We start from the raw sequence: 13040 nt of genomic DNA, 5'->3' as shown, positions 1-13040 counted from the left end.
TGTGCATGCTGATTGCTGCTCTTTATTGATGAAGTCTTACTTGGTGTTGGACAACTGTGATTATGTTCTCGAAGTGGATCTCGGAAGACTCGGGAATTATAATGTTAATGAAATTAAACTTTGAGCGAGCATGTCAGTTTCTGTGCTCTCATCCTGAATCACACGCAAGCAATCAGAGACCATTTAAAATTCCATGACAAAAAAAAAAAAGCTAAAGGAATCCACACTCTTAAATTAAACGGCCAAATTATACACTAGAGAAAGTCGTTTTTTGAGTCTTTCCAGCAGTTTTATTTCAATGCAAGTATATTTACAATCAAAGAACTTCAAAAATAGAATTACAATATAAAAACTCAGATATAGTAATATTATAAGATAACTAACTAACTTGAAAACGATAACTTTTTTTGCTGAAAGTCTACTGTGAAAAATAGAACATTAGGAGCATCACCAAGTGCGCATTACAATGATTGAAGTACTTAAATTTGCCTCTTTAGCAGCCTAACTGTGTGTATAATCAGACTGCATAATTCAAGATGATACCTTCAGTTTATTCAGTCATCCCAATCTGTTGATTTACATAAAATAGTTTTTATAAAATAAAAACACTGTAACTTCTTATCCTCTTTGGAAATGTGCTATAAAATATCATCATGTCCATATGGACCAAAATCTCAGAGGAATGTTTCCATGACCTTGTTGAATCAGCGATGCTGAGCGATAGAAATATATATTATACTCACCAGCCACTTCGTTAGCTACGCCCATTTAACTGCTCTTTAAAACAAATATCTAATCAGCAAATCATATAGCAGCATCTCAGCGCATTTAGGCATGTAGACGTGGTCAACAAGTTCAAACCAAGCATCAGAATGAGGACAAAAGGTTTAAGTGACTATGAATGTGCTTTGGTTATTTGTGCCAGATGGGCTGGTCTGACTTTTTCAGAACCTCCTGATCTACTGGGATTTTCCTGCACATATGGACCATAATCTCTAAGGAATGACTCCAGCATCCCGTTGAATCTATACCACAAAGAATTAAGGCAGTTTTGAAGCACTTCAGTCCAACACACTGACACAAATACACAAGATCGTTCTTTTACTCTTTAATTATGAACACAAAGCCAACAACACAAAGCAAACTTGAAATCAGCCCAGAGAAACTTCAAAGCAAATTCTGCTTCAATTCTACTGTAACTGAAACATGTATAAGTAGAAATAGAGGCTCCACTATTACAAATCTGATTCTTCATTGCTGCCTTACTGATGAAGTTCAGGCTCTGTTGCCATACACTCGGCTTTAAGATCACACTGGGTTCTTTGCCACTTTTGTGTTAGCATGCTGTCCACACAGATGTTTGCAAAGTGCAGATTCTTTGCCCTGGATGCAATTTGCACTTTACCAACATACTCTTGTCTTCCCATGGCATAAAAATAAAAGAAATGTTTGTATATCCATTCCTCAAAAGGTACAGATCACTCCATGTTCCTTCTCTCTGCACACAGACTGAAATCAGCTGACTGTAGCACAAGTGAACAAGAAGAAAAAGACGTTTGACTTTTTTTTTCTTCCTATCCACCCATCTTGCAGATATCTGAAGGACCTTTTTTACGCACCTCACTTCTCAATTATGATGTGATTATTGAACTTACTACAAATTACCGAACTTACTACAAATAACCAAAAAATCAAAAAGAGCAAAAACAGATATAGCATATTTGAATTTTTAAAAGGGCATTTGTTTAGAAGGAACCTTCTAGTGTTGCAGAAAGGAGAAGAAAGACAGGTTGGACTCATGTATTGACAAAGAGGCAGGGGGTATCAGTTCATTAGGACCTGCCATAAGTAATAGAAATGGAAAGAAAATGTTTGCACTCCTAAAATAAACTATTGATATTACAAGTTAGATGTAATTTATTTTAGCCGTCCTTTTTTCCCTCTGTCATCTCCTGTATCTTCTTTGTGAAATGCAGCCATTTTCTCTCTCCCCCGTTGTTCGCATAGATGTTGCTAACACTGCAGACCTGTCAGTCATTCATCTCTAGGGGAGGCGGGCTCATTGCCTCAGTTGGGGGAAGTGGCTGAGCAGAATAGTTGATTGGCAGAATTGAGAGAGAGAGGAGACAGTAGGGTGGAGAGGCTTGGAAAGTGGAGCAGATGAGCACAGAGGAAAGAAAGATGTGGAGCGTAAACAGTCTCTTTAGGAGGTACAAACAAAGGCGGTCAGCATGAGAGGTACGGTACATACAATACACTTATGATATATATAAAAACTGAAAAAGAAGGACACATTTTTTGACAAAGCAGGGCAACATCTCAATGCAGAGATAAGCCTGGAGTGTTGAATACATTATAGGAGGGAATTCTTTTCTTGTTTGAAAAGAAACTCTGAGTAGGACGTAGCGACTTGATATGATTTTTAAAAACTGCCTGCTGGCGTAATGTAAACAGACCAAACACATTTTGTTGACGACTGGCTGAAGAGATTTTACTGAGAAAAAGAAGGTTTTAAAATAACTCCTTGGAGGTGGATATGTTTAGATAATTATCATCAAGTAAGACAGCCAGTAAGTAAAAAAAACAAAAAAAACAACAACCTAGTGGCGTTGAATTGTGAAAGGCTGTTGAGTTAAGTGGGAGATGTGTGGTCTGAAAGAGGATGCTAATTTATTGCATAATGCATATATAACAGCTCCCAAGTTTTTAGGAACACGTATACCTTATTTTCCAGTTGCAGCACAAACATTCTGAGAAAATGTTTGTGACTAATGTCATCATCTGCTCTCAGTTCTGGTGTCTAATTTCTCTAAACACTAGCTATTTCCTGATATATTCTGGTTTTAGGTGAGATCCTTTAAGAGGGTGCTAAAGTTTCAGCGCAGTAGTAATTTTCTTAAACTTTAGGTTTCTAGAAAAGGTAACAAAAACATTAGGAGGAAGAAGAATTAGAAGCATTAGAAGTTACTACTTCTGTGATGTAACTGTGGTCATGTAGAGTTCACAGAGAACCACTGATCTACTTGGTCAGGGTACTCAAGGACAGCTTGACAGAGAAAGGGAAAGTCTGTGGTTCAGAAGTCAAATTTTCCACTTTGAAGGACATCTCTGCCTTTGAGGTACTTTGCTTTTAGAGAGGAAGGTTTATCACTAACTGATAGCATTTCAAAGGCTCTGATATGGCAGTCATAAACTTGAGGGCAGGTTATAACCTGTGAATCAAACACATTTAGTTTATCAAAAGTCTACAGTGTCAGAGAAGAAATGACGGAATGTGGAATATTCCAAATTTAAGCTGGTTGTAGGATTTTTCCACTATCTTTGCGGTGTCTGGGATATTGGTGGTCACAGGGAGATGCAACAACTGATTGCTTAGGATAGCAGGTGTTGCTGGGATATCTCTGAGAACAAATTGTACTGATAAAGAGAACTGTGCAAAATGACACTTTGCTAACAGGCTAATTTAATTACTGCCAATTACTGTCTGGTTTCCACTGGTAATGTTTTTTGAAGTAGTTGTCAGGCAGATGAATCAGACCAAAAGGTCGGATAGATATGAAGTGCATGAAAGTGTTGATTTGTACAAGCTGAGTGGGAGCACATGCAGAGATGACAGGTGAGGCCACACGTAATCAGAACTGTTAACAGTGTAAATATATGCATTCAAAGAGCCACAACTTAGAGTTGAGGCAGCTACGTTTCATTTTAACACTGCCTGCAGCAAAATCCAGATTGAATTCGTACTGAGGTAGCCTAGATATGCAACAAAGTGAACTTACAGTACAATAACAGTAAAAGAGCGGCAATAGGGTAGCTTCAAATCTATTGTAATCTTTTGCAGCATGTAACTAGAGATTAGTAAGACGATTGCAACATTACTAGAGCATGTTGTAGCTTTAAATACAAGCAGCTCTTATAATATATTTCTTAATTCTTAGTAAGAGCTCTGTTTGCATATTTTGTATATTGGATTGATTGGCTGTTAGCATTAGCCATATTCTTGGCTAATGCTAACTCAATATTCAGTCACCAGCAAATCAACAGTAATGCAAATTTGGATAATTTGATATGTAAATATGTATTCTATTCTATAAATTAATAAAGAGAACACTTGAAATTGTTGCCGTTTGTTGTAGAAGAGAGGGTTTCTTTTCTTAAAACAAAGGATTTTTTTTAACCTACATTGCAAAACTAAGACGATCACAACAATGTGACGGGTCAGTGCAATGTTGATCCTGTACATTGGTTGAGTTTGAAAAACAACTTAATCACCCTATTCATATGGAAAAATGATCCTTGCTCTTAAACTAGTGAAATGTGACCCGTTTCAGGTATACCTGTAATGAAAATCACTATGAAGGTACATTGAAATTTTAGGCACTAATTGTTTTGCATGATATTCATGTGTTCTGTATGAATCGAAGACTAGGGTGGAATCTGCCAGTCGTTGTAACACATTGGTTCGTAGCTATCTCACCTTATAAGATAAATGAGCTGCAACCGTGACAGAATGCAATTCTCTCCCAAGGTGCCAAAGAGGTGAATGCAAGTGGGAAGACATTTACAGTACGGAGCTCTCTACAGCTGCAAGTGGACAGAAATGATGATGGAGTGGCCTACACCTGCAGAGTGGACCACGTGGCACTCACACAAGCACCACAGCAGGCCACTGAAGTACTGGAGGTCCACTGTGAGTGTAGACGCAAAGTACAGCACTCAAACACATATATGAAGTGTACACATGAGCATAATGGATAACAGAAAATTCAAACCAATAAAAGGCAGTAACTACTGTAAATAGCCATGGTAATGGGTGCTTTTATGGCTGTTGAACCCAGTTAGAGAACATTTCAACTAATGAGGCCTCCATCATTGTATGTAAATGCACTATTTCAGAGCTGATTTTCTGTGATCTTGCGTTTATAATTTTACATTTAGGCACTGGTATTTTATTCAGTCAGTATCCCTTGGTCTGGGCAAAAATGTATTGTCCAATTGTCCAAATATATTTATAGTATTTATATTACCCCCTCGGATTGTATGTGTGTGTGATCCAAATGCTGTGTTTTTGAGGGTTCTGTTCATTATCCAAGAACTGCACTCTTTTGGACAAAGACCTTGGATGTTGTTCCTGGAATCTGCTGGAGCTACGTTTCTAGTTTTGGGTTTATAGCTCCCATTGCTCCTATTATCACTGGGACTACTTTGGACTTTACCTTTCAGATCTGCTCCAGTTGTTCCTTCAGCTCCTGATACTTCTCTGTTTTTATGTGCTACTTCTTCTTGATCTTGTTGTCTGCCACATCTATCAGAACTTCAGTCTTCTTCTGCTTGTCAGCCACCACTATCACCTGGTTTGTTGGCCAGCAGCTTGTCTGTCTGGAAGTTGAAGAACCACAGGAATTTACCCCCTTTGTTCTACTCTGACATCGGGACTTGGGGACTTCTAGTCCATATGCAGCACAGATGTTCTTTGGTTGTTCCTTGGTTGTTGTTGGATCTTCCAACAAGATGGTGCCAGCTTGGATCTTACACCCTGTACTATGTGTTGGATAGTCTCCGGGGGCCCTTTGCAAAGTCAGCAACTTGGGTCCTGTGGTAGACTCCTGCTTATATGGATCTGGTGCTTAAGGCCTGCTCTTGTGCTCCCGCTACACAGTCCTTTAACGCTGTCCTTTTCTATCAACCAGTAGGGTTTCCTGATGTCAGCCAGTTACACATGTGGGGGCTTGGTTGTCTAGGATAATTCCTCTTCCTGTTCCTCATCACCATCTGTCTGCCTGAGGCATGCTTAGAGAAGCTCATCTCAGGGGAATATATATATGTATCCCATTTATGTCAAGAAAATGTGAAAACAATGTTTTATATTTTCTTCCCTCAATTTCAGCCGTCTCTCTGTTTGTCTTAGATGCTCCTCGTGTGGAGATCACCCATTCCCTTGAAGTCCCTCAGGAGGGTCAGTACTTGAAGTTGGAGTGTGTGTCCAAAGGAAACCCTTCGTAAGTCTCTAAAAATTTTCATTAATTGGTTGACATCATGCTTTCATATAGTGTTTTATAGAGTAGACCTAGATGTAGCATGCTTTCTTTCTCTTACATATTCTCTTACCTTTTAGGCCAGATCCTGTGATGTGGACAAAGGATGGAAGTGAACTTCCTGACCTGGACAGGATGATTGTAGAAGGAAGAGAGCTTACCTTTACGTCTCTTAACAAGACAGACAATGGGACCTACCGCTGTGAAGCTAGCAACCACCTAGGGACCAGCAGTGCTCAATATGTACTCTACGTCTATGGTGAGTTCAGGGGAAGCATTGAAATATGGATAATTGCATTTCATGACACAATATAAAAAAGTAAGTTGGTCAGTTACTAATATGACACCACTGGGAAAAAAAAAAAGCTTCAAGAGGAAAACTTGGTTTCCAACAAAGCTATGTAAAAATTGTGAAAAGTATGAACCTCATAGGCATGAGTACAAAACACCATTGAAAAATTACAGGATTATAATACCTCCTGATCTGCATACTGTATCAATGCTAATAGTGATTAGTGGTACCATCCCTCACAGGGAGAATAAGGGCCCCAGGTGACACAAATGCCACCAACGCCTTTCCTTAAATAAACCTGTGTCCCAGATACACACACACACACACACAACACACTAGGAGGGAAATGTGTGAGAGAGGCAAAATTTAGTGCTGCGTTGTCAGGAATATCACCAGGAAGGATAAGTAATTCCTAGTAACGCCAGAGGAGGTGGAGGATAAAGGGACTCAGTGTCAGGGAAAACAGATAGTTCTTCCTCTCTTCCGCTTCTTCACTGCCATTTGTCTCTTGGCATTAAGTAATAATGCTTTAAAAAATAGCAAAGCAGTGAAACATCTCTTTTCACTGTGTTATAGAAACAGTGCGTGATCATTAAAAAACAGGTCGTTCTGACGTTAAGAAGTGGAGATGAAGAAAAACATAGCATTAATAATATTACATGAGCTCTTTTATTTAAAAACAGAAAGTAATGAAAAATCTAATTACAAACTTTTGAGTATAAACCCGAGCTACCCGGGTAACACAGGTTACTATGAATAGGTCATAAAGGGCTGTGGAAACCTCAAGAGTGATGAATGACAGAACAAAATGAAATACTCGTTCGTGCAATTAGATTTATTTAATGAGAGTGCGATGAACGTATAAGCCATTCAGCCTTTCTCTAAGTAAATGCTGTAAATTTTTAAATATAATGCAAGTCCACACAAGCAGATGTTCGGGGATGTAAAAGGCAATCCAAAATATGCTTATTTTATGCAGAATGCCATGTGACAAAATCAAGGTAAGGATTAGGTATAGAAACCTTACATCTTTCTAATTACTCATATCACTGAAATTTAAACTTAGTAGTAGTAAACGCAGTATCTGCTGAGACAAGGTTACTGCAAAGATGCAAATGAGTTTCATTTGCTATATATATTCTGTCTGTCAGATTTTCGCAGATAATTGCTGATGCTTTTAAAATAACGTTGGCGTAGAGTATATCGCTCAGGTATTTAGTTAAAGATTCCTTCTTTGAGTTCAAAGCCACAAAATAGGATGAGTGAAGACTGATTATGTATACCATCAAAAATGTATGATACCTTTCAGCTTCAAATTCAAATCCTGTCCATAGGTTTTATTAAAGGAGGCGATTCTGAAACAGTGCTGTTAGAGACCTTTAGATTTTTTTTTAACCTCTTTCATTCCATCAAACATTTTTTTTACTTGTTGATTAATTGTTTGAGCTGTAAAATTATCAGGAAATCCCTTTCACTGTTTGCTAAAAGCACCAGGAGATGTCTTTACATTCTTGTCTTTGTTTAAACCCCAAAAGTGCTGAATTCTTGAAAATCCTATGATTAATTAAGCAATTAGCTGTGGCTCTTATTTAATTAGTGGATTGCTCACACTTGTCATGGCGCACCACCGCACCTAACAATTTGAAGCTGCAGCAAGAATAACCAATGCATGTAATGACAGTGATGTTATTAAACTGACAAATTCTCTGCCAGAAAAAAGACAATTGGGTGCGGGAGGGTCAAAAAGTCCTATTCAGATTCATTACTTGTTCTCTTGAAATGGCACCCAGTCTGTTCCTATCCTTCATTAGTGATTATCACACCTTTTAGCCTTTCACAATTGCCTCCATAATTCTTGGAAAATACCTTTTTAATGGTTCTCGAACAAGGGGACATTTTCTCTCTTTCCCGAAGACATGCAGTTTGCTGCTTAGTGAGTCACGCTAAGGCTGAAATGTCACCAAGACACAGAGGACAGTTGGCCCAGAGAAAGACTACGAGAGCCAATTAAAAGCTTCTGGATCACCATAAAATGCAGAGTGACATAAACATAAAAGCCAAGGTAGTAATGTAACCTCATTAACTTTGTCACCCAATGTTTCGCTCTCACTTTTTTCTGTAGCTTTAACATGTGACAGTGAGAAACGATCAGTTTTACTATTATCCTGTAGCGAGAAGCCAAAATTCAACACGGAAATGAGAGCTTAACCGATATTTTTTTTTAATCCATTTGTCAGATTACGTTTTCAAATCATCAGCTGTCTTCCCTCTCACATGTTGAAAGGTTGCTAGTGCAGGGTCTATCTCCAGAGACAGTCGCCAGCATTAGCAGATTTAAGGTTAATTCTGCTCTTTTGCTAAACAAATTGCCCTCACAATTCAAAGACAGAATACTTGAAATCAGAGTTGACAGAGAAAATGTAGAAGATTGGGACTCTTAACATCGCCGATCATTTCAGAATCAGTGAGAAAGCCTTACTGGCCCACTAAAAGAGGAACAGTAATGCACTCAACTCATGTATGTTGTTAAGGGCATCACATTTCATTATACTGGAAAAGGCATGCTTTCTTGTGCTGTGATCTTATGTTATATGCTTGGAATTGTGTCATAATTTTCCCTTTGTGTTTCCCATCACTGTATATAGTTTTTTTTTCTTTGTGTTCTTTTAACGTATCTAACTTTCCCCATGTGAATTCATTTTGCTGTTGTTGTATTTTGTGTATATGTGTTTATCTGTGCCCTCCACCAGACGCCCCCACCACCCTGCCTCCACCCACCACTCCCCCCCTACATCCCATCACTCCAGATCCTACCGCACTATTAGGCTCCCACGCCTCAGACCCCACAGTCACTGGCAACAGAGGTACAGTACCACCCCACGCATCTCCACAGCATGCTACAGCATAGTCTAACTTCCCTCTCACTTCCATATCTCCTCTGTTACTTCTTTCTCAGCTACTTCTCTACCTCAGTCATTCATATTCTTATTTCTTGTGGACATAAAACATGTGAAGACACTTATGGGTCATCCTACCCAATTATTGCCTTTAATTTTTGATACTTAAACTATTTTCTCAGCTGAAGGACTGTAAACATTTTCTTTTTTATGAGCAATGATATATTTTTTTACACTGGGACAGACTTTTCTGAGTTTCAGAGAAACTCCAGGTGTTCAAATACTCTGTGTGCTGTCCCCTTGGAATTGCAAAGACTCCAGCACTTCTGTGCCCTGAAACCTCAAAGAAGCAAATGTCATGTCCAACTGAAAATGTCTGGCCACTGGAGATATCTCATCATCCCTTCTAATGCTGTGTTAACTCTTAGAGAATCCTAACTTGACATAGTCCCTTTGCCACTAAGACTGCATAGTTGGTGTTTTTAAAGTGGTCCCTGTACAGAACTAAGGCTTTTTTATTGTTCATCTTATGCCCTTAAACATAAATAAGACAATGCTAATTTCATCATGCTTGTAAGCAGGCCAGCTCCAGTAAGCATATAGCAAGCTTCATTAAACTTTGTGCTTCCGATCATGCATGAACATAGGCGGGCTTAATGCTGCATTTGATAGCAACTGGGAACTAAGAATTTCCTGACTCTATTGAAAACAAACAATACTTTTGTACTTAGTAAGTCGGATACTTTTTCTGAACACTGACTCTGCATTTTCCACACATAAAATCTTTCTCATATTGCTTTTAATATAGTAAAACTGTGATTTTTGCTTCTTTTTGGCTTTTGTGTTACTTTAGATGAGTAAACTACACTACATTCATGACCTTTTTTGTTTTCTGTAGGGGAAAAGGAAACAAAGAAAAGGTTGGGGTAGCCATGGTTTTTTTGCCAGTTTGTGCACTAACTTGGCAGAGGTTGAAAATGTTTTCATTTTGGCGTCCGAATTCTCACATATGAGGTAGATCAAATGCAGCATAAGGCCGTGCTTCCCTTATCCCTGTGTACAACGGGGACGGCAGCATCCTGTTCCAGCTCTAATGCGGCTGCCAGAGCCGATCGCTCCCACTCAAGACAATGCTTGCGATTCCACCAGACATGCTGCAGCCCGTTTCAGCAGCGTCTCAGAAGCAGATTACAGCTACTGATGACACAAGGCCCTGCAGCAAAGGGCTGGCATAACAATCTCCTCCTGCTAGCTTTTGGCTGAGTTTTCCACAGAAGTTTTCACTTTGCTGTCTGCCTTTCAAAAACAAGGGCAGCAGCAACCAGCCAAGGTTGCAAGCCACATGAATTATAATGCACTGAGTGGTGAGTCCCAGGTTCAATTCCAGCTTGACATTTGCAGCTCGTCGATCTCACGAGTAACATGATGTGATAATTAACAAAGTTAGTTGATTTTGACAGACTTAATTACCACTCGCGGCATCATAGGCTGCCGTTGCCACTCCTCAGTATACGATGCATACTCTCGCTTCAAAAGGAGTCAGTCCCACTTGAGGTCCTCTAGCACGTCCAGCTGAACTTGTTCAAAGAAGCCAGTTGAGTTTTTTTCTTGTTATTTCTTTTTTTAGTTCTTTGGTTGTTTTCTGACCAAGATCCCTACTGTATTTTTTTATGTTTTTCCTTTTATTTTAGGAACAAAGTCTATTTGCATTGGCTAATTACACTGTGCTTTTCCTGAGGCCATACAGATCTAAGCAATACAAAAGAAAAGAAAAGCAAGAGAAAAGGAAAGAAAACAGAAAGAAGAGGAAAAAATAAAACCAAGGATCTGTGTGTAGCAACTAATTGTAGTGTATTTTATACGACAGTTCTTCCTCTCTTCCATGAAATCTGATCTAAATTGTTTAATAAACTCTGTCCGTACTTTCCAGTAATCATCAAACATGTCCACCCTGAGTCTCAAATGAAATGTCAGTTTTTCCATTACAAAAATATCATGTATCACATTAAATCAGTCTTCTCCGTTGAGGCGCTCAGCCCTATACAACAGGGAGGTGACCCTCAGGCGGACACAGAAAATGCTGAAAGGAATCGCATATCCCACCTGTCTAGGGAAAGCATCAGGATCCTTCAGGAGGACACGGCTATGGAAAAGGATGTTTCGGCACCCCTGCGACACATAACTGGCAGTAAACAGATGCAGTAGATGAAAAGGATATGGCGAGCCTCTGGGAAGGTGTAGTTGCTTTAACCTATTTGCCAGGGCACAGATGCTGACATGGCACCACATCTGCTACAGTAGATTGATATGTCCACGTTTTTGAGTGACACGTCAATTTAAAGCTAATGTGCTGTGATGGCCCATATGCAGAAGAACTTGCTCACTCATATATCATCTTCATCATGGTTTCCAAAGCTGTTATCAGTGTGTGACATGTTTTCGTGAAGTGATTGTGTAAACAATCCATCATAGTGTGATATCGGTAATAGCACATAAAAGAAATTTTGTTAACATATTTATAATGCTGTATATTTTCTCACAAAGCAACATATTTAACACTGTGTATTTTCTCACAAAACGTTGCACAAAATATGAGCTTTCAGTTCAGCAGCAATTAAATATACTTACATGATCTATGCATTCATACATTTTCTGACACTTATCGAGGTCTGGGTCACCAGGGCAGCAGCCTAAGCAGGAGTCTCCCCCTCGCCAGACAACAGCCACTCTTCTGGTGGGAAAGGGAGGCCTTCCCAAGCCAGTCAAGAGATATATTGATTCGAGGGTTACTGGGTCTCCCGCTAGTCGGAAGTATCCAAAACACCTCGCTTAGGAGGTGTCCAGAAGGAATTTGAGTCAGATAATTTAACTACCTTAGCTGGCTCATTATGATGTGGAGGAGTAGCGGCTCTACTCTGCGACCCTTGCTATCTCTAAGACTGAGCCCAGCCAGCCTCTAGAGGAAGCTCATTTCCACCACTTGTATGCCACAGCTCGTAGCCATAGCTGAAGGTGGGAATGTAGGTCGACCAGTAAAGCAGCAGCTTTGCTTTCACACTCAGCTCTCTCTTCACTGTGACAGACTGGAGCATCATCCACATTACTGCAGCTGCTGAACTCACGAACCCCAGAATTCTTGAACTCCTTAACCGGGGAAGCAACTCTGTCCTTACCTTACCCTTTTCCAACTGAGAACCAGTATTTCAGACTTGAAATGTTAAATCTCATCCCATCCGTGTTAGGTGGTTGGGATGAAAGCATCTCATTGGCTGAAATCACCCTAATGGCAAGCTGGATGAAGCCAACAGAGCAGCAGCATCTGCGTATAACACACAAGATTCCTAGACCGCCAAACCCTGCACCCTCTGCTCCTTAGGTGTGCAAAAAATTTCCGCCCATTACTTCAAATAAACGGTGAAATATAAGAGAAGAGAGTCACTGATCCTTTACATGCAGTTCACCCAAGCAGCTTTATTCATTTCCATTTATGTGTGTATGGTTTTTTTCATCATATAGACCTAAGCAAGATATCTTCTGTCTTGTCTGTGCTCTTTTGCTCCCTCTCTTCATTCCTCTCAACATCATGGTCTCCATCTCAAAATAATTTCCTCTCATCACTGCTGCTTTCTGTAAATTACCGTCTTTAAAGTCCTTTGGGAGGCTTGACTCCCCTTCTACCTTTCCTCCGCTTTAGTCCCTCTCTAAGCTTTTGTTCAGTTATTCCTCTCCTTTCCGCTTCATCTCTTCTGCCCCCTTACATCTCTCTGAAGGCCCTGTTAGATAACAGTCTTCCACACATTGTTGGATGTTCTTCAT

At 39.6% G+C, this 13040-nt stretch overlaps 1 protein-coding gene across 3 annotated transcripts in view; it reads left to right on the top strand.

Moving 5' to 3' along the window:
• LOC146379112 (cell adhesion molecule 2-like) overlaps window positions 1-13040 on the top strand; it is a 202613-nt gene that overhangs the window by 171509 nt on the left and 18064 nt on the right. For 2 of the 3 annotated variants that reach the window (XM_084942415.1, XM_084942414.1), the window contains 4 exons: window positions 4529-4690; window positions 5909-5999; window positions 6116-6294; window positions 9078-9191. In XM_084942415.1, the coding sequence (XP_084798541.1) occupies window positions 4529-4690; window positions 5909-5999; window positions 6116-6294; window positions 9078-9191 (546 nt within the window). The remainder of the gene's footprint in view (window positions 1-4528; window positions 4691-5908; window positions 6000-6115; window positions 6295-9077; window positions 9192-13040) is intronic. The other variant, XM_084942416.1, reaches the window with a different exon arrangement.

The sequence above is a fragment of the Perissodus microlepis genome, chromosome 10 (genome assembly GCF_051167445.1).
Source record: "Perissodus microlepis isolate ML-2025 ecotype Zambia chromosome 10, ASM5116744v1, whole genome shotgun sequence".
NCBI lineage: Eukaryota > Metazoa > Chordata > Actinopteri > Cichliformes > Cichlidae > Perissodus > Perissodus microlepis.
The sequence above is the reverse complement of the archived record's forward strand: the minus strand, read 5'-3'. Positions and strand labels throughout refer to the sequence as shown.